Below are 20,620 nucleotides of genomic sequence, written 5' to 3'. Positions count from 1 at the left end.
CTTCAATGGCAGTACAGCATTATCCCATTTTTAAATAACTCCCAATTCCTTTGTTTAAGGAAGGTTCTCACCCCTTTGTGACAAATGAGGGATGAGGTTAAAAAAAAAGAGGCTTATTACAGTGCAATTCTGTTAAGCCAGTTATTTAGATAGTTTCTAATGCTTCAAAACCAGCATAAAATATATCAACTGTTCTTGTACATGTGCCAAGGAAGAGCTAACCAGATTTTTTGCTGACTTCAAATTACTCTACTCAAGAATTTTACTTCCTGTAACTGTGTTAGGAATACAGGTTTATCTATTTTTGTGATCTTCCTAAACCTTGTTAATGTTTGCAATAATTTCACTTATTGCTCTATTATTTTATTTTGCACTTATATTATGTAAGGGAAAAACAACTGTGTTTTTCTGAGACTTTTATTATTAATATTAATTATTTTTTTTTAAAATCTGTTAATTTGCTTTGCCGGAAAACATTCATTACTATTATCCAAACTTTTAATTCGATCTCTCAGATGTATGTTTTTAGTTAACTGATGACATTTTCTTTGTTCAATTATTGTAGTTCAATAGAACTGTCATAAACTTATTAATTTTAATTAAAGTTGTCCCAGCTCTAGTTATATAATGTCCACATAGGGATTTGCCAAAAGACTTAACTGTAAGCAAACCAACAATGAATAAATCCATGAACTGCCAGTGGGATTCGTTAAACAAATCAGCATTTGTGTGGAGATGAGGTTCGACAACATATAAAATGCAACAAAAAATAACACAATAATATTTTAAAACAACAAATAGCACTCTGCAATTGACTTAATTGGTTATCACATTGATATTAATTATTTAGTGATAAAGGACAACAGAATTTATATGCACTCTTTTACTGGAAAAGCATTGCCTTATCCATACTTATTTTATTTATGGTATAAGAATATCAAAAAAGAAGTTTGTATTTATATGTTTAGAATACATTTGGGTTACTATGTGAGCCCATCTTCAATATCTCTGACAGAAATACATTTTTAGACCTGATTCTTTGTTATGGTAAGACCTGTTTAAACCCAAATGTAACCTAGAAGTTACATTTCTGCATAGTTTGAAGACCCTTTACTGAGGAGTATAATGGTGAATCTATTCAAATTCACTGTATATATTACCTAAAGGAAAACTATTGCACTTAGGAGTATTCAAAAATATTTTTAAAAACCTGAAAGAACAAAAAGGCTGTGGCCACACTTCCCCTCCCTCCCTTTTGGAAGGGGCATGTAAATTATGGTCATTCAAAAATGCAAATGAGGTACTGCCATGCATATGCAGTGCCTCATTAGCATAATTGAGGACGTGTGAATTTTGAAGCTGCTATCTTCAAAGTGCTGGCCAGCAGTCTAGCCATGGGCACTTCAAAATACATGCCCAACTTCAAAATGTCTTTACTCCCAGTTCATAATTTACACGCCCCTTCTGAAAGGGAGGAGTAGTGTGGCCACAGAGTGTAAACTAAAGAACTTTAGAATACTACAGCATGTCCTTAATCCCATTCTCATATATCATAATATGATGGTCTATCTTAATTAGAGATAATTTTAGCATGCTGAGATACTGCTGACAGTCTAACTGTAGGAAAGTAGTTTGTAAAAGAGGGCGTGTGACAAAATCTTAACAGGAATGCTGCTTTGTGTTTTGTCTATACTGTGATGCAACTTATATTTGCTGAAAAGTGAATTAGCTGCAAACTTATTGGAATTCCTTCTACTCTTTGCCTTTGCAGGAGAGACAGCTGCAGCCTTGTGGTCAGGGCCAGTACAGGAATTCAGGAGGAGGGGGAAAATCTTATGCCTAAACATGCTGGAACTCATCCCCTTCTTGCATCTTAAATTGTTCTTGGGAGCATGCCTGGGGGAAGAGCTTCTAGGGAAGGTGACTGCCCCGAACCCCTACCCCAGCCCAGAGCCCTCTCCTATACCATGAACCCCTCATTTATGCCTCCACCTGGAGCCTGCACTCCTAGCCCTGGCCCCAGCCCTTAGACTCCCACAAGCTAATTTCCTCACCTCAACTACATCCCCTTTTGCACCTTAAATTGCTCATCCATGGGCCCATCCTAGAGCCCCTATCCCCAGCTGGAGCCCTTCCACCCCTCCCACACACCAACCCCCACTCCAGCCCGGTTAACATGAGAGAAAATAGGGGAGGAAGAGCAAAGTAGGGAGGATCAATGAAGTTAATTGGGATGGAGTCTCAAAAGGGGTGAAACATGGATTGGGCCTCAGGGAAAGAGTAGGGAGCAAGTGTTCAGTTCTGTGTGATGAGAAATTTAGGAACCCTAAGCTACAGCCAAGTCTGCCTCCCTGGCCTGAGGAGAGGTGAGGCAGACACAGTGAATGGAGCAGAGTTATTTGCTCCCCCATCCTGGTTCCTGAGAGCTAGCCACCAGGCAGCAGTGAAGATGGTAACAGCAGAGGCTACCCTTGAGGCAAAAGAGAGGAAATAGGACAACACAGCTGGAGATGAGCTGAGCCCCTCAGCAGGACTAAGAGGCCATCTGCAGCCTATCAGACATTATGTTGGGGTAGTTGTACAAGTGCTGCCTCCCCAGCTCACCCCATCCAGTTACAGAGGAGGAACTGCCTGATAACTACCACCTTTCCATTGCTCCATTGTTGGGGAACTTCTGAAATGGCATATGGTTTCTCGAGAGGAAGGCTACTACAGGTGAAGGAACAGGGTGGAGACAGAATCTATAAGCCTGCCCACAAACCAGCATGGCAGATGGCCAAAAAGGAGCGGAAGGGAGTGAGGAAACATCTCCACTAACAGAGGGAAGTGAACTCAAGCCACCAGGGGTTTCATCAGAAAAAGGCTATGTTCCATACCCAATAGCTGTCAGGCCTCCCAGCCACTTCTCTCTTTGGGGAAAACCGCATGGAACACAGGTGCTTTCTAAAACTGAGATGCCAGGAGATCCTTTGGAGAAACAGATTGGTACCCCCTGATAAAAGGCTCTTAAGGAAAATGTTTGGAAAGAAGACTATGTGGAGATATTCTCTTATCTGTCAGTGAACATTAAATGGCAGTGATGGGGATGGTGAAAAAGAAAGACAAAAGGGGACAAATCCAGCAAACCCATCATAGCTAGAAAACTACTTTTCATACACACGTTACATGAACTCAGAATGAAGTTCCACTGTTTTCAGGCATTTAGATATTATATGATGGACCCATGCAACATATAGCTGTGGTTCAGAGACAATCAGGAGCCTAGACTTAGAGCTCAAGAAGAGTCAATCTTGCCCTGGGGTCAAAAGGAGCAAAACATGTTTCTTGACTACACAACTCCACCCTGGCAACATCAGGTTAGAACTGTACCAAAACTGCAGGCTCTGGATATTGTCTCAAATGCCTGTTTGACATTTACTAAAGGGACAAACTGCTGTAAAAATAATGTGGAGGTCAGCATGATGCCCACATTTGCTGTGGGGTAGTGTAGAAGTCCCATCTTGTGGATAGCAGAATGGTCATCAAGTGCCCAAGCACCCTGATGAGAGCAACAATCATGGAAAAACTCCTGTCTCCAATTAAAGGACTTTATTATGGCATTATCTTAACAAGGCAGATGGGATCAACACAACCTAAGGGCTGTGTGGTACATTTTGAAAACCAAGATGAGGAGAAGACCCTTTATGTGTGGGTAGGTTAAGAGGTTAGGGGAGTAATTGGTTACATTAGTAGAATAAATCCAAACATTTCTGTCAAGATAAAAGTATGGAAGTTTCATGCAAATATTTACCAAGAGCGGAAGCGACACAAGTTCCTCCATTCTGACAGTAATTGTGACAGTGGTTGGTTTCACATCTTTCTCCAGAATAGCTTGGCCAACAGTGACATCTTAAATCACCCTTCTCATTCAAAATGCATCTTCCTCCATTTTCACAAATCAGTTTACATGTATCCTCTGTATTAAAAAAATCATATGGGTTACTTGGCTTTTCACAAATTCTGTCTCATATAATCAGAGAACATGACTACTCCTTGGAATAGGTCATTGAAAGGGCTGCAGAATCAAAATTTAGTTTCTATCTGGTGGTCTTGGAAGAACAATATTCTCCTACCTCACCTACTTACCTCATGACCTCATCCCTTTTAACTTTTTCTCTTTTACGTCCTCTGTCTTTGTCTTTCTGTTCCGATAATAGCTTCCTAACTCAACCCCACCCAAATAACTTAAACATGAACAAAACAACCCTTTACTGAGGGTAGTCAACAGGCAGACTGCAGGCCAAATCCAGACCAGCATATGATTTTGCATGAATCACAACATTTTTATTTATTATTATTATATAAGTATTATTTTCTCTGGAGGCTGGACTTGGATGATACCTTGAAAAAGAAATTTGGACCATGAGAAAAAGAACTGATTACCCTTGCCCTAGCTCAAACTGGTCTCCACCCTCACACACAGAGACAATATGTTTAGAGACAATCAATTTACACTTGCAAGCATCATTCTCTTCATATGTTATAGTCATTTCCCCTAGTCTTTGTCTTGTCTAATTAAATTGTAACCTTTTTTGGGGAAGGGACTGCCTACTAGTCTGTACAATGCCTAGCCCATTTTCACTAGGCCCTAGAAACTACTGCAATATTAATGATAACACTTAAAAAGCAAAATTCAGCTAAGGCATAAATCTACTGTCTTCCATTTTAGTGAGATCCACTTTGGTATCAGCACCAGAACATGACAAGAAATGTGTATATTTATATCCATTTCAATGAACAAACCATTCAATGACACTGAGAAAAAAAAACAATTCTGGAATAACAGGTATATGATGCTGAACAGTTCCATTAATTACAATAGTTAGGTTGCAATATAACAGGATTATTTTGATTATTATGATTATTTAAACTGAACTACTCATACGTAGTGACTCTGTGAACAAGAGATAAATATACACTACTGTGTGTTCTCTTTCTACTGCTACTTTTTCTATTCTTACAGGAAAATAGAAATCCCATGCATACTACTCCTTAAAAAGAATAGAAATCTAAGGTTTGATTGTATACAAAAATATAGATGGATGAAATTAAGGAGGCAAAGTAAGGAAATTATGAAGTTGTTCACTTTCTATAATTTATCATGATCTCTCTCTCTGAATCTGTTACCTGGTTGCACAAACTGCAGGACATCTCACCCCCCAGAGGGGAAGTGAAGAAATTCCAAGGGGGTATGAGGTGACCCAGCCCCCCCATCATTCCTCCCACCCCAGGAAAGAGCTGGTCATTGCTTCCGGCTTTCAGCCCCTGCCATTTTACATGGGTGACCCAGCTCAGCCACTGTAAAACACAGGCAGCCAGCCAAGACCCACGTGGATCTAGATGCCTCCTGCAAAGGTGAGTGAGTATGGGTTGGTGGAGGGTGAGGATGGGGGTCATCTAGGGTGCTGAAGGTACCTGGTTCAGGGGAGGGAGATGGGGATGGGGTAAGAGTGAGGGGCTGGTGGTGCTTGATTTTGGAGGAAGGCAGAGGAGGGGCTTAGGCAGGGGGATTGCAGGGTTTATGGGGCTCAGACAGCTGGCTCAGGCATTGCAGGGCTTGGGCTGTGGGCAGACGGTTGCTCCGCAGCTCGGGTGAGCAGCTGGGGTAGCTGGTTGGTGGAAGACTGGCCCTGGCAGCACAGGGCTCGGGCGCTGGTGGGTGGGCATCTGACCGCAGCTCACAGGGATCGGGCAGCTGACATGAGGATGGCTGGCCGTGACAGTGCAGGACTCGGGTGGCTAGTGGGCAGGCTGCTGGCCCCAGCAGTTGGTGGGCAGATGACTGACCACAGCAGTGCTGAGCTCAGGTGACTGGCAGGTGGGTGGGTAGGTGGCCAGCCCTGGCAGTGTGGGGCTCAGTTGGCTTCATCAGCTGGCTCTGGCAGCGCAGGGTTTGGGTGGCTGGTGTGGGCAGCTCTAGAAGCTGATACGCGGCCTAGGCATCTGAACAGCTGGGACTGCCCCAGGCACCCGCAAGGGGCCAAGAAAAAATATTTGTGCTCATTTTTAATTTTAAATAAGATTTTTATATCAAGTGTTTCTGTTCATTTTCAATTACAAATTGAATTACAAATATTTCAATTACAAAAGGGGGGTTGGATGTTGGTAAAGGAGAGGTGTGTGAGGGGCATGAGGGTTTCTCAAAAATCAAAAGGGGGGCATGATGCCAAAAAGTTTGGGTACCACTGGTCTGTTATATCATGGGGAAGAACAAGCCCCGAGATCCTGAAAGAAAGAAAGGTGGACCATAAGAAAACATCATCTGAAGAGGTGAAAAGGAAGTATTCACTTTCTTTACATTTTAATATAATGCATAAAGAAGGACTAATGGATTTTACACATCCATGCACATAAAAATAATCTTGTTTTCAGTTTAGAAAAAATCAAAATGCCATTTATGGTCTTCATATTCAATACAATTCTCTATCATAGGTGCTATCAGGAAAAAAAGACAACAGAGAACATTTTTGTCATTGAGGTCTTTGCCCCAGACTATTTTTGAAAAATGCAAGCAAGATTTCCCCCTCTGGTAAAATTTATTCTCCTTTAATTCCCAATGAAAATAAATCCTTGAATTACAGGGAAATGTGAACAAATTCATTAGCAGATGATTAAAAGAGGAACAAAGAGTTACATGATTCCAAAAAATTGTACAGAAAATTTATGGCAAAATGAGGAAATGGAAAAATTATAATTTTCACACCCAATAACAATACCACACATACTCTGTATTTAGGATAACTGAGTGATCAGGGGATTTTCTAAGGCAAATTACAGAGGAGCAAAAATCCAACTGACTTTCAATAAACCTATTCACTTTTGAATAAAAGCACTGAAATCTTGAAAAGAAAAAAAAAGGCACTAAGCGCTATGCATTATTAATAGTCATATTTTTCAAATTTATTTAGTAAACCTCAGACAGATTTAATGGCTTGGATGGAAGGAATTGTTGCTAAATGGGTAGTGACTATAAAGTGAAGAGTCTTGAGTTCTAAGCATGGTTCTGACAATCATCTATAATTATCTGTACTACTAATGTTGTAAATAAAAGCTGTAATGTAAATGGGTACATAGCTAATTAAGCTATGTAATGAGCTTATGCATTTCATCAGTTGCACATTGAGGATCCAGTACTACATGGCATTTAAACCTGAGCTTAACTTTGGCATGTGAATAATCACATCCTTAAGTTTTTTACTGAATCAGGGATGCAGAGCTGCTTAGGAGCCATTATTAGTTTGGTCAACACTACTAACTGTTTTGATTTAATAATTTAGTGACCTGTCAAACCCAAATTATTTAAAATTTAATAAACTCAATATTTATTAAATCTATATACACATAAAAAGAATGTGTCTCTCTGAAACACAATAAAAATTCTTGATAGCATTTGCAAAACCTGACCTCTTAACAGAAAGGTAATAATTGAGAACATGGTATCCTTATAATATACTAATTATTTTATCAAAGCTAGAGACATGCATATTTATCATAACACATAACATGATATAACAACTTTAACTGTGGAAAACACAGTATAGGTTGAACCTCTCTAATACAGAACTCTCTCCTCTGGTAACATCCTTAATCCGTCATGATTTTAGTTGGGCAGATATCCAGTTATCATGGATGTAGTCAAGTTTCCCATGGTCTTTCAAGAGTGAAGTTGAGGCTGCTCAAATCTGGGCTGCGTTCAGGTACCTGGTTACTACCACCTGGAACTGATCAACTTTAGTTTAGGGTTTCTCTGAAAGATGCTAAATATGTTTCAGAGTCCCAACTTAGAGCGCTCTTCACTTTCTTGTTTCTTGACATTTTTTTGGAAGAAAAGTTCTGTTCAGAAATTAATCATTTATTTAAGGAATTGAAGAAAAAGCTCTAGACCCCTTTAATTGATAGCATTTCAGTTTGGCAATTTATTCTGTCACTACTGCATGGATTTTCCAAGTAGGATCTTATTATTTTTTCAAAGAAAGAATGGACTGACATAGTTTACTCTGACTTTAATTTGGAAGAAAAGTATTTATGTGGATACTTTTCTTCTGTTCTTCCTTTTGCTTTGGCTGCATGCTTCTTATGTTATTAACCTTGTGACATGTTTTCTCAGACAGCTCAAGGAACAAAATCTCTTGTGTTGATCTTTGCCAGTGTTTTCTGACAGAGTAAAAGAACTGACATTTTCCCATACAGGAAGCATTTGAGGAGGCAGTAATACAATACTATTTGGACGTTTTAGACATTTTCAGCATTGTGGGTATTTTTTTATACTATGGTCCTCTCTTGGGAGTGAGAAATTTTCCTCTCTGTTGAGTAATTTCACCTCTCAGGAAAGACATGGCTCTGTGCTCACCTGGATTAGAAGATACTAAACAGGCTAATAGGCCTTTATACTTACATACTGAGAAATTAAATTACAGGGGGAGGGGAGGAGGAAGGACTCCAGCATCTTTCCCCAAGGAGAACTTATTTTAGGAAATGAAAGGATAATTTAGTCTCTTGAAAACTCTTAAAAAAACGTGCATTGCCACTTTCCCAGATAAGTGGCAAAGTATATGAAACGATTTTATGCTAAAGCACTGTGATATTTTATAAACCTGTGAACAGCCCTTCTTGCTCTGGGGGTCCTCTCCAGGCCTGCATTTGTTGGGAATCTCGTGCTGATCTCGGACACAACCTATCTGCAAGCTGCAAGCACAACCTTCCCTGTGAAGTGTAAAGACCGTTGAATCTACTTCATAAATTAAGCCTTTTTGATTTTAAAAAGTTCCTGTTAGCCTCCTCTGTCATCTTGGGTGGGGAGGGGTTATGATCAAGCATTTCTGTTTGATTACCAAAAAAACAGAATTTTATTTTACAGTCCGAACTGAAAGAGAAGGACAGAAAAAGTGGCAAACTGAGGCAACATCAACAACTGTTGATGGTGATTGAACTTTTAATATCTTTTCCAGTGCTATATTCTCTTTTTTTAAATGTGGGTAGCATGCCTCAAACTAGTAAAAGCTTTTAAACTAAAGTAGCTTTACAAAGTATGCACACTATTTTGTTTTCCACTTGAAAAACTGAAAATAGGAAAGAAAACATATGGCACAGATTGAACATTTGGATCTGAATTTTTTGCAGTTTTCCTGAAACATTTCATCCAGCCAAGAGTGAATACCTATCCTGTATTATAAATGTAACTGGTAATTATTTAAATTAAAAATATTGAATTTACGTCCAATTTCCATTAGTGGTGTTCATTCAGATGGAAGTGTTAAATTCAACTTTCTTCCCATGCAAATCTTTGCACTGAAACTTAGACTTTCATCTTTTTGGCACATTTTTAGTTGCATTGTGCTACACAACATTAGACACAAAACACATAATTAATGTAAATCCAGCACTCTCTGTTGGAAGCCAAAGCAACACTCAATATTACTGAAAACTTCAGCTTACTTGCAAAACACGGGGGAAAATGGTCTGCTTTTGTCAATACATAAATTAAAAACAAAGCTGCACTCCATCAATTGGAATTAACTGCTTGAGAGATCAGAAGACCGCTTCTCCAAGAATAAGAAGGAAATACATATAAAAAGTTTTTTTCTTTTGTTTCTAAAATACTAAATGCATTCAGAATACTAGTCAGACTGCAACAAATGCCATCTAAAAAGACAGGTGATTGTAAACTATGTAAAGGTCCCAAGTCTATGCTTTTCAAATACATTAACATTGAGGAGCAATAAGGAGAAAAGTGCAATATGCATTCAGTTTGTGAATAAATCTGTGGAGAAGTCAGAGTTCAGAATTCTCTGTGTAGTGTTTATAAAGAAAAAAAACAGGTCAATGAATCCATGATATTATAAAATACCAATGCTAATGACTTCTTTTTAGAATTCTGGAGTGGGTGGGAAGGAAACATCCCAATGAGGCACAGTTTGAGTAATGATGTCATTTTGACAATTTATGGGGTGAAATGAGTGAGAACACCACATTGTGTGTACTCAGCATTGATGAGCTCTCAGGAAGAGTACCCATCCAATTTTGATCATTGTACTTTTGGAAAGATGAGGGTAAATTGGAGACAGTACAGAGGAGACAGTAATAAGAATGAGAATGGCTTAGAAAACCTGACCCATGAGGTTAAGTTTAAAAAACAAACAAACATACAAAACCAAAAAGCCACGGGCATGTTTAGTATTTGGAAGGGAACACTGAGGGGAAACTTGATAACATCCTTTTAAACGTTAAGCTTTGTTACAAAGAGAACAATGATCAATTGTTCTTCATGTCCACTGGAGAACATCAGGAACAAGTCATCAGAATCTAGCACGTGAGAGATTTAGGTTATCTCAGGTTAGGGGACCTTTCTAACGACAAGGCTGGTCAAGGTCTGGAATAGGCTTCCAAGCAGGGTTATGGAATCCGCATAACTGGAGATTTTAAAGTAATGGTTAGTCAAACACTTGTCAGGAATAGTCTAGCTTTGCTTGCTCCTGCCTTAATGTAGAGGGCTAAACGTGGCAACAACTCAAGGTCCTATCCTCATCAATTACAATTCTTTAACACTGTTTTCAGGTTTTTATTTTAGTTTTAGGTTTTGTTTTTTGCTGTGTCTTTGTTTATATATGTTATCTATTTTTTACCACTACAAGGTATTCTTTGAGCTATCAACACTAATGGTCTTTAGGAATTTTTGTGAGTAGTTACCAGTAACTGAGAACCCAGAAATCCTTTTGAGTAGTTCACTTGATCTTTATAATGTAGATTATCTTTCATTTGTCAACAATGAATATAAGTTCCCATCTTACTGTTCACTCATCTAATTTTTTTCTTTTTTGGAGCAATGTAAATTGTTTTACAACTTCACTTTGAACTTTCTGTTCCAGATCATTAGTAACAACAGTGTAGAGTATTAGAGTGTTTTGGAACACTTGTCTATCAGCCTTTTGTCAGGCCATAAACACTGATCATTAGTCTTATTTTTTTATTTTCAATCTCCTAATCAAAATCTAATACCCACCTGAAAGGCTCTGATCACTGCATGATCCGTTAATCAACGATTTCCCTTCTGGACATGCACAAGCTGCACCAGAAGGGTTGAGTAAACAGAGAAACTCGCATGTCAAATCCAAGCAAGGATTAGGTGCTGTTTAAGGATGAAAAAAAAGTTAACATTTTGCAATTACATTGTTTTCAGGAACAGAGCTAAAGATGCACCAAATATGCATGATTTTACTCTAACTTACACTTTGTGGAATCCCCACTGAAATTTAGCTGCTGCAGGAAGTAGTTTGGGAGTTCAGTATATTGTACTCCTGAATTAATATTGTATTATATCCCAACATGTGTGACACTATGCTCTTGGGGGTGCTGGCTTTAGAATGAAATGCAAAACTTATACCTTTGCTACTTCTGAACATTAGCAATCCTCATGAAACTTTTGTCCAGGGTGAGTATTAAGACCCTGGGAGGTCAGTGCAATATTTTTAATGGTTTTTCCCCTGCATAAACTGAACCATTTCATTGTAAGCAAAAAAGGTGGCTCTAGAAAGTTGCAAGCAAGGTTGTATGTTGACATCCCCTTTTATTTCTCCTCCCAATGCCAGTATATACCTTTCTGTGTTCAATTCCTCAGAATCCTCAATACTTCATGATTCCAGGCTTCTTTATTCCACCCCCCAACCAGCCGAACTGACAACTACTCTTGGCCCCAGGGCAAGGTGGCAGGCATGGCCTGGCTACTTGCCCCAGAAGAGGCAGAGCCAAGTGTCAAAGGGGTGGGGTCTTCAAGTTAGTAGGCTACCCCAGCCTCACACTGCACAGAATGGCAGAGTGGTGCTGCTGGCACTTGAAAGGGACCTGAAGCTCCAGTTGCTACCCCTGCCAGAGTAGCAGTGGTGGCAGCTGGAGCTCTGGGCCCTTTGAAATCTTGGGCCCTGAGGCAATTGCCCTCTTTGCTCCCTCTCTCCCACTTTGGTGGACCTGCCAATAAATAATGCTAAAGGGTGGAGAAGAGGGGATAATAGCTGATGATTTAGAATATTTACAATATTCATCATGATAACTTCAGACTTTTTCTGGTATGCTCTGTTAAGGTCATTATATAAGTTCTTAGTGAACATCTTCCCATTGTAACTTGAGGGTACATAGGCAGATCAAGGTTAAAATTACTCAGTTGCAGGAAGAATAGTGACAAATAGATAGCCACATTAGTCTGTATTCTATCAAAAGAAAAAGACTTTAAAGACTAACAAAATAATTTATTGGATGATGAGCTTTCATGGGACAGACTCACTTCTTCAGATCATAGCTTTACCAGGACAGACTCAAAATATAAAGCACAGAGGTCCAAAAATTGTTATCAAGGTTGACAAATCAGAAAAACTGTTATTAAGGTTGGCAAATCGGAACAGCAAAGCTGTGGGGGGGAGGGGTGTGGAATTGGGAAGCTGAGTTAGGTAAAACATCGAAGTATGTAAAAGAGTCCTTATAATGGGCCAGCTAATTGATGTCCCAGCTCAAACCACTTGTTAGTGTGTCAAATTTGAATATAAATGATAGTTCTGAGCATCCCCTCCACAGAGATTTGTTAAAGTTCCTTTTCAGTAGAACAGACTTTCTTTAAAGACCTACACCCTATCCTAAATCAGGATGCCACAGTCCAGAAGGTGCTCAGTGACAGGCCTGTTTCCTGCTATAGACAACCTCCCAACCTCACGAGGATTCTCACTAGCAAGCACAGGCTATACCACAATAATACTAATCCTGGAACTTTTCCTTGCAACCAGCCCCACTGACATCTTTACCCACATATCTATTCTGGAGATACCATCATTGGACCTAACCAAGTTAATTACAGTATAATGGGCACTGTTCCTCAACTAACATCATATATGCCATCCTGTGCCAACAATGCCCACACACCATCTATACAGTACAGATTGCAAACACTCTTTGACAAAGAATGAATGGACACAAAGCAGACATCAGAAAACTCCAAACACACAAACCTGTCAGCCAGCACTTGGAATAAGCCATTCTCTTAATCACCTGAAAATCTGTTTTTTTCACTTGAAAGTATGCCAGTTACTCTCTAGAAATGGGAATATGAACAAACCTGTTCTTTTGCATATTCAGTACTATACATTTACAAGTTATTAATTTATTTTATTCTAAATATCTATTTTAAACTAATACATTTACTCACAATCTATTTGTTTGTAGCGATGAAAAATCAAGGCACTTTTTGTTTTATCAACATCCAAATTCAGACAGTCTATAGAACCCAAGCCAAATTTTTGTACTTTAAATGCCCCAGTTTTAGGTCCTGCTCCATATATGTAATCTTCAAAAATGTCTATTCTATGTGGATGTAGCAACCCTTCAAAAAAGAAGAAAAAAGTAATGTTGAAATATTAATATGCTTCATGTTAGCATTAACTAGTTAAATCATTCTAGCTGAAATCTAAAAGATACTATTAGTAAGGCCGAATTTATGCCAGCACAGCCTATGCTGACAAATGAAGTTTTCCTGCAGACCGAGGAATACTAATGTTAGCTATGCTGACAAAAGCACTTGTAGGCAAGTTAGAAGAGCGAGTTTTGCCAACAAAACCACAGTTTTGTCAACAAAACTGGTGGAATATCCACGACAGTTTGTTGACAAACTTAGAACTTTCACCGGCAGTGTTCTGCCTCTCAACCATGAGACATAAAACTGCTGTTGATAGATTCTGTCCCCAAACAAGCTGTGTGGATGCTCTGGAGGGCCTTCTCTTGACAGATAGTGCATCCAGAACAACGGGCAGCCTGGCCTGCTGCCTGTGCTCCCAGCTCTTCTGTCGACAGAGTAGAGCACTCTTCCAATTGGCTTTTGTGTGTGGCCATAGTTTGTTGACAAAAGTTTTGTCAGGAAATCTGTTATGAGCATGACATCTATCAACAGAGTGCTGTGGTGTAACAGTAACCTAACTGTATGCATAGCTGTGTCTACACTTTGGATTTTGTTGGCACAGCTCTGTCATGAAGGAGTGTGGTATTTTCACTTCCTTGATCCACATAGCTATGCTGTATACATTTTAAATGAAGGCCTAGACTGGCATACAAACAGTCCATTTAATACCCACTACAGCCTTCTGATTTCAAATTATATTTTTTGAAAACTATACTTTGTTGTTTGGTAAAGACGTCTTCCCCCAAGTGTCCATTAAACCAATCTAGTCATAAACTTTCTCAGAAGATCAAAGGTTTTGGAATCACACATATATGAAATACTGTAAAAGCATCTTACAGAAATAAGTGACATTAAAAATGTATACACTTAAAGATGGTTGTGTCAGGGTAAAACAATACATAATTCCTCAGCAGTCTTTTCTATTGTTTTAGCATTTTTCTTGTCAGATATACTCCTTTTTATTTTCTTATAATACTTTTTAATCTGTGGCTGGAATAACAATAACAACATAAGGATGTGAAAACACAAAGGTTAACTACACTTTCATACATTTCCAAGTTTGAAAGCACTATCAAATGATGCATCCTGGCCTCCCATTTATTACAATTTACAGAATTTTACCCAATTGCCTCTGTAGTTTCTGTAATAATGTATGTTTAAAAAAAATAGAAGGGCACCTCCTCAAATTTTCGGAAGACACCAAAATGTAGACATTCTGTGAGAAACTGCACTGGAAATGATCATGTCTAGTGGTCCATGCTAGAATTAGGAGTAGGATATAGTTGGAGCAAGGGTGGAGCAGGGCACTGTCGAGAGGGGGCTGAAGTAGGACTAGGAACAGGACTGGGAAAAGGCTGGAACAGGCAAAGGCCTGGTAGTCTGTTGCTATAGTCAGGGAGGAGAGGATTCCAAGCCCCCAGAGTTAGCCACTTTTCCTTCTATTCCTGAGATAGAAGTCACAGAACCAGTATTTGGTTTATGCATTGCCTGGAGCCTATCACAGGAGTGACTCATCACCTTACAAAAACCATCATTTCCCTTGGTTGTTTGTTCCAGTGATTAGTCATGCTGATTCTTAAAAATGTTGACTTATTTTTAATTTGCTTTATTCTGGCTTCCAGGCATTGGTATTACTGTCCCCTTCTAAGCTGAAGAGACCTTTAGTCAGTGCTTAATAACAATGAAAGAAGGGCCAATGCTCACACTTTTTTTTTTCATTCATAGTAGTAGCATCCTTCAGTCTACGTAGACTATGGATCGAGCCCTTCGTAGTTCTGTTTGGCATCCTTATTTGCAGCGTCGGCTGTGACTGTGAAGACCCACATGAGAGTGACAGTCCTTGCTGCCTCTGTTGCACATGTAATGGGTGTCTGGCAGGTCCTTGCTGTGCTTTCTGTGGGCTCACTTCTCCTTTGCTAGCTGTCTGATCCTCAACTCACCCTTCTGAAGGCCCTTGTATAGTTCCTGCCTCCATCTGCTGCGATCGTCTGCCAGCTCCTCCCAGCTGTCTGGCTTGATGTCTACTTCCCTGAGGTCTCTCTTGCAAACATCTTTGTAGCGCAGCTGGGGGCATCTGGAGGTCTTTTGCCAGAGGCTAGCTCGCCATACAGAATGTCTTTTGGGATTCTTCCATCATTCATCCTGTGGATGTGGCCAAGCCAGCGGAGCCGCCGCTGCCTGAGGAGGGTGTGCATGGTTGGGATTCCAGCTTGCTCAAGGATGGTAGTGTTGGACACTCTGTCCTTCCACAATATTCCAAGGATGCGCCTGAGGCAGCGCAAGTGGAAGACGTTCAGCCTCTTTTCCTGGCGGGTGTACAGGGTCCAAGTCTCACTGCCATAAAGGAGGGTGCTGAGGATGCAGGCTCTGTAGACTTGCATTTTGGTGTGAGTGTACAGCTTGTTGCTATTCCACACTCTCTTGCTGAGTCTGGACAGAGTTGTGGCTGCTTTACCGATCCTCCTATTTAGCTCAGTCTCCAAGGACAGGGTGTCAGTGATGGTGTACCCGAGGTAAATGAACTTGTGGCCTACTTCTAACATATAGTTGTCAATGTTGATTGATGGAGAATCAGCAACATCCTGAGCAAGTACATTTGTCTTCTTTAGGCTGATGGAGAGCCCAAAGTCCTTGCATGCTTTGGAGAACTGATCCAGCAGCTTCTGAAGCTGGTCTTCTGTGCGTGACATGACAGCAGCGTCACCTGAGAACAGCATATCTCTGATGAGGACTTCCCGCACCTTAGACTTAGCTTTCAGCCTTGCAAGATTAAACAGTTTCCCATCAGATCTTGTGTGCAAAAAGATTCCCTCTGTTGAAGATCCAAAGGCGTGTTTAAGGAGGAGTGTGAAGAAGATCCCGAACAATGTCGGAGAAAGGACGCATCCTTGTTTGACGCCGCTCCTGATGCTGAAAGCATCTGATAATGTGCCATCGTATTGGACAGTTCCTCTCATGTCTTCGTGGAAAGACTGGATCATCTTGAGTAACCGTGGTGGACAACCTATCTTGTGGAGCAGTTTGAACAGTCCATCCCTGCTGACCAAGTCGAAGGCCTTGGTTAGGTCGATGAAGGCAATATAGAGTGGCTTCCTCTGCTCCCTGCATTTCTCCTGCAGCTGCCTCAGAGAGAAGACCATGTCAATGGCAGATCTCTCTGCGCGGAATCCACACTGTGATTCAGGATACACCCTCTCAGCAATCTTCTGGAGTCTGTCGAGGATGACGCAAGCGAACAGTTTACCAGTGATGCTTAGGAGGGAGATTCCACGGTAATTGTTGCAGTTGCTTCTGTCTCCTTTGTTCTTATACAAGGTTATGATATTAGCGTCGCACATGTCCTGCGGAACCTCTCCCTCTCTCCAGCATAGGCACAGTAGCTCATGTAGGGGTTCCAGGAGAGTGTCTGTGGCACACTTGATAACCTCTGGTGGTATACCATCCTGGCCTGGCCTTTCCTACTGCAATGTTGTCAATGGCTTTCTTCAGTTCATCCACAGTTGGTTCCTGATCCACTTCGTCCATTAGTGGTAGGAGTTCGACGGCATCGAGGGCTGAGTCAACCACAATGTTCTCACGTGAGTACAGCTCACAGTAGTGCTCGACCCAGCGCTCCATCTGTTTGGCTTTGTCAGTGATGACATCACCAGATTTGGATTTCAGAGGTGCCATCTTGTTCTGGGTGGGTCCTAATGCCTTCTGCATGCCCTCGTACATTCCCCTGAGGTTACCAAAGTCAGCACTGGTCTGGATGCTGCTGCATAGCTCGAGCCAGTAGTTGTTGGCGCAGCGCCTGACTGTCTGCTGTACTATTTTTCTGGCTGCTCTGAGTGCTTCCAAGGTATTCTGGCTCGGCGAACGTTTGTACTCCATGAGCGCAGCGTGGTTTTTTCGATGGCTGGAATCATCTCTTTGGATTTAGCTTCGAACCAGTCATTTGTGTTTCTAGCTCTTCTTCCAAACACCGACAAGGCCGTGTTGTACATTGTATCCCTCAGATGCTGCCATCTGGATGTCACATCGGCACCCCCAGGGTTGCTGCGCAGATTCTCCTCGAGGGTCGCTCTGAACTTTTCAGCTCTCTCTGAGTTAGCCGTCTTTCTGGCATTGATGGGGGGCCTTCCAGTTGGTTTAGAGTGGTGCAGCTTCTTGGGAATCACCTTGAGTTTGGTGCAAACTAACGAGTGATCTGTATCTCAGTCAGCACTACGATAGCTGCGTGTCAGAAGGATGTTTTTGAGATTATCATGTCTAGCGATGACTACGTCTAGTTGATGCCAGTGTTTTGAGTGTGGGTGTCTCCATGACACTCTGTGCTGTGGCTTGGTTTGGAAAAATGTGTTTGTGATGCACAGATTGTGGTATGTACAAAGTTCAAGAAGACGCTGACTATTTTCATTCATTTTTCCTACACCAAAGTTGCCTAAGCAGGAAGGCCATGAGTCACGATCGGCTCCAACTCTCGCATTGAAGTCACCCAGAATGTACAGTTGTTCACGAGCAGGTATTTGCGCTATGGCAGCACTAAGCATGTCATAAAACTTGTCTTTTACTTCCAGTGCAGCGTACAGGTTTGGGGCGTAAGCGCTGATCAGGTGGACAGGACCGGAGCGAGTTTGAAGTATGATCTGAAGGAGTCTTTCTGATCCACCCATGACTAATTCCCCCATTTGTAGAAGGGTGTTTCTGATGGCAAAGCCAACACCATGCTCCCTGGGTTCTTCTTGGGCTTTACCCCGCCAGACAAAGGTGTAGTCCTTTTACTTTAGAGATCCTGAATCTGCGAGACGTGTCTCTTGCAGAGCAGCAATGTCAACTTGGAGCCTCTTCAGTTCCTCATTGATGACAGCGGTCTTTCGGGTGTCGCTGGTGTCCTGAAGATCTTCAGTCAGACCTGTCAGCATGGTCTGCACATTCCAGCAAGCAAGCTTAAAACTTTGATGGTTTCCTTTTCTTGTTGATTTTCTTATTGGTTTGCTTGGTGCTCAGCTTTCAGGTCACTTGTCAGGTTTGGGAACCTTGAGCCTCTTGCACCCAGTGAGGCAGGTGAACTGTCGTGGGACAGTACCCTATCTGCTGGGGGCTGCCCAGCTTAAGGCAGGCAGTGACTGTCCAGTGAGATGCGACAATCTATCCCACCATCGGAGGCAACCCCTGGCGCTCCTTCTGTATGCCAATCGAGCAAGAGCTTATAACTGGTATCTGTTACCTCCCGTGTTGGTTCAACACTGTTAGCGATACCGGAGTACCTCTCCAGGCACGAGCTTGGGCGATTATTGGGACCCTGGGCTGCCCAGATGCCAGTGTTCCCCTCTCGGCTTTACTGATATAGTCCAAAGGACAGGATAACCTCTACGTCTGGTACCAGCTCAGCTGCAGGAGTTGCCAAGTCAATGCCAGAAGTTGGCACAGAACTGCCTTAGGACTCCCCTCTGGATTTTCTGTCAGGGTTTACTCCCTTAGCCTTGCTCCTTTCCAGGATAACCCACAAGGCAGTGGGCTAACAGCGTTTCATTCATAACTGATACAGTAAGGCCAGTGGTGCCAGGGCTATGAACTTCCAAGCCTAGAGGTGCTTGGGCTCAGCCCTGGCACAAATTAAGCACCATTTTTAGTACTGTACATGTTATATTCATGGAATTGCTTATACCCCGTAATCAAGTCACAACTTGAATTTCATTTGATAAGTTAAACAGACTGAGCTTCTAAAGTTTCTCAGGGTAACGCAGTTTTCCAGCCCCTGCATAACTTTTTATGGATCCCTCTGCACCCTCTTCCATTTTTCAACAGCCCTTTTCAAATGTGGGCACTAGAAAAGAGTATAGTCTCCAAAGCTCTGCACAGAAGGAATTGGAAGCTCATATTTAATTGATTTTCCATTAGGACTGTAAATCCTTTTCAGAGCCACTGCTTTGCAAGACACAGACTCCCTGGTAGAGGTATGGTAAGAACATAAGAATGGCCATACTGGGTCAGACCAAAGGTCCATCCAGCCCAGTATCCCGTCTGCCGACAGTGGCCAATGCCAGGTGCCCCAGAGAAGGAGAACAGAAGACAATGATCAAGTGATTTATCTCCTGCCATCCATCTCCTGCCCTTGTACTGAAGGCTAGGGCACCATACTTTACCCCTGGCTAATAGCCATTTATGGACCTAACCTGCAAAAATTTATCGAGCTCTTTTTTAAACCCTAATAGAGTCCTGGCCTTCACAGCCTCCTTCAGCAATGAGTTCCACAGGTTGACTGTGCTCTGTGTGAAGAAAAATTTCCTTTTATTAGTTTTGAACCTACTACCCATCAATTTCATTTGGTGTCCCCTAGTTCTTGTATTATGGGAAAAGGTAAATAATTTTTCTATGTTCACTTTCTCCACACCATTCATGATTTTGTATACTTCTATCATATCACCCCTCAATTGCCTCTTTTCCAGACTGAAAAGTCCCAGTCTCTCTAGCCTCTCCCCATATGGGACCCGTTCCAAACATCTAATCATCTTAGTCGCCCTTTTCTGTACCTTTTCTAATGCCAATATATCTTTTTTGAGGTGAGGAGACCACATCTGCACACAGTACTCAAGATGTGGGCGTACCATAGTTTTATATAGGGGAAGTATGATATCTTTTGTCTTATTATCTATCCCTTTTTTAATAATTCCTAACATCCTATTTGCTTTACTAACTGCCACTGCACACTGCGTGGATGTCTTCAGAGAACTATCCACTTTAACTCCAAGATCCCTTTCCTTATCTGTTGTAGCTAATGGTGGGCACTCTTTGTTGCTCAGACTTGACCTTGCAGGTTGTTGTATTACAACATGACTTTGTTTGAATGGACCTATCATACGAAATGATCCAGATCACTGTGTATGACTGCACAATCATTACTTAACACTTTATCAGTCCTTGTGTCATCTGCAAACTTTATTTACTTCCATATAATTGACAACATCTTAAATAGTGTGGGACCTAGAGCCGATGCTTCCTGTGGAACCTCACTGGGGACACACAGATTCAATGATGGCTCACAACTGATGATACTTTTTGAGATATGTCAATCAGTTCTTAACCTATTGAACCTGTGCTTTATTTATTTTATGAAGTGCAAGGCTTTTCTGTTACAGAATGTAAACATATATTAAATATATGTAG

General features: G+C 41.2%; 1 protein-coding gene across 1 annotated transcript in view; it reads right to left on the bottom strand.

The window, feature by feature from the left end:
* The window catches only part of LRP1B (LDL receptor related protein 1B), a 1,349,009-nt gene that overhangs the window by 62,343 nt on the left and 1,266,046 nt on the right, over positions 1-20,620 (bottom strand). The window contains exons 82-84 of the mRNA XM_075000767.1: positions 13,226-13,399; positions 11,039-11,164; positions 3,791-3,955 (exon numbers count right to left, since the gene is read on the bottom strand). Of these exons, the coding sequence (XP_074856868.1) occupies positions 3,791-3,955; positions 11,039-11,164; positions 13,226-13,399 (465 nt within the window). The remainder of the gene's footprint in view (positions 1-3,790; positions 3,956-11,038; positions 11,165-13,225; positions 13,400-20,620) is intronic.

Source organism: Carettochelys insculpta, chromosome 8, assembly GCF_033958435.1.
Source record: "Carettochelys insculpta isolate YL-2023 chromosome 8, ASM3395843v1, whole genome shotgun sequence".
Classification (NCBI taxonomy): Eukaryota; Metazoa; Chordata; order Testudines; family Carettochelyidae; genus Carettochelys; species Carettochelys insculpta.
The sequence above is the reverse complement of the archived record's forward strand: the minus strand, read 5'-3'. Positions and strand labels throughout refer to the sequence as shown.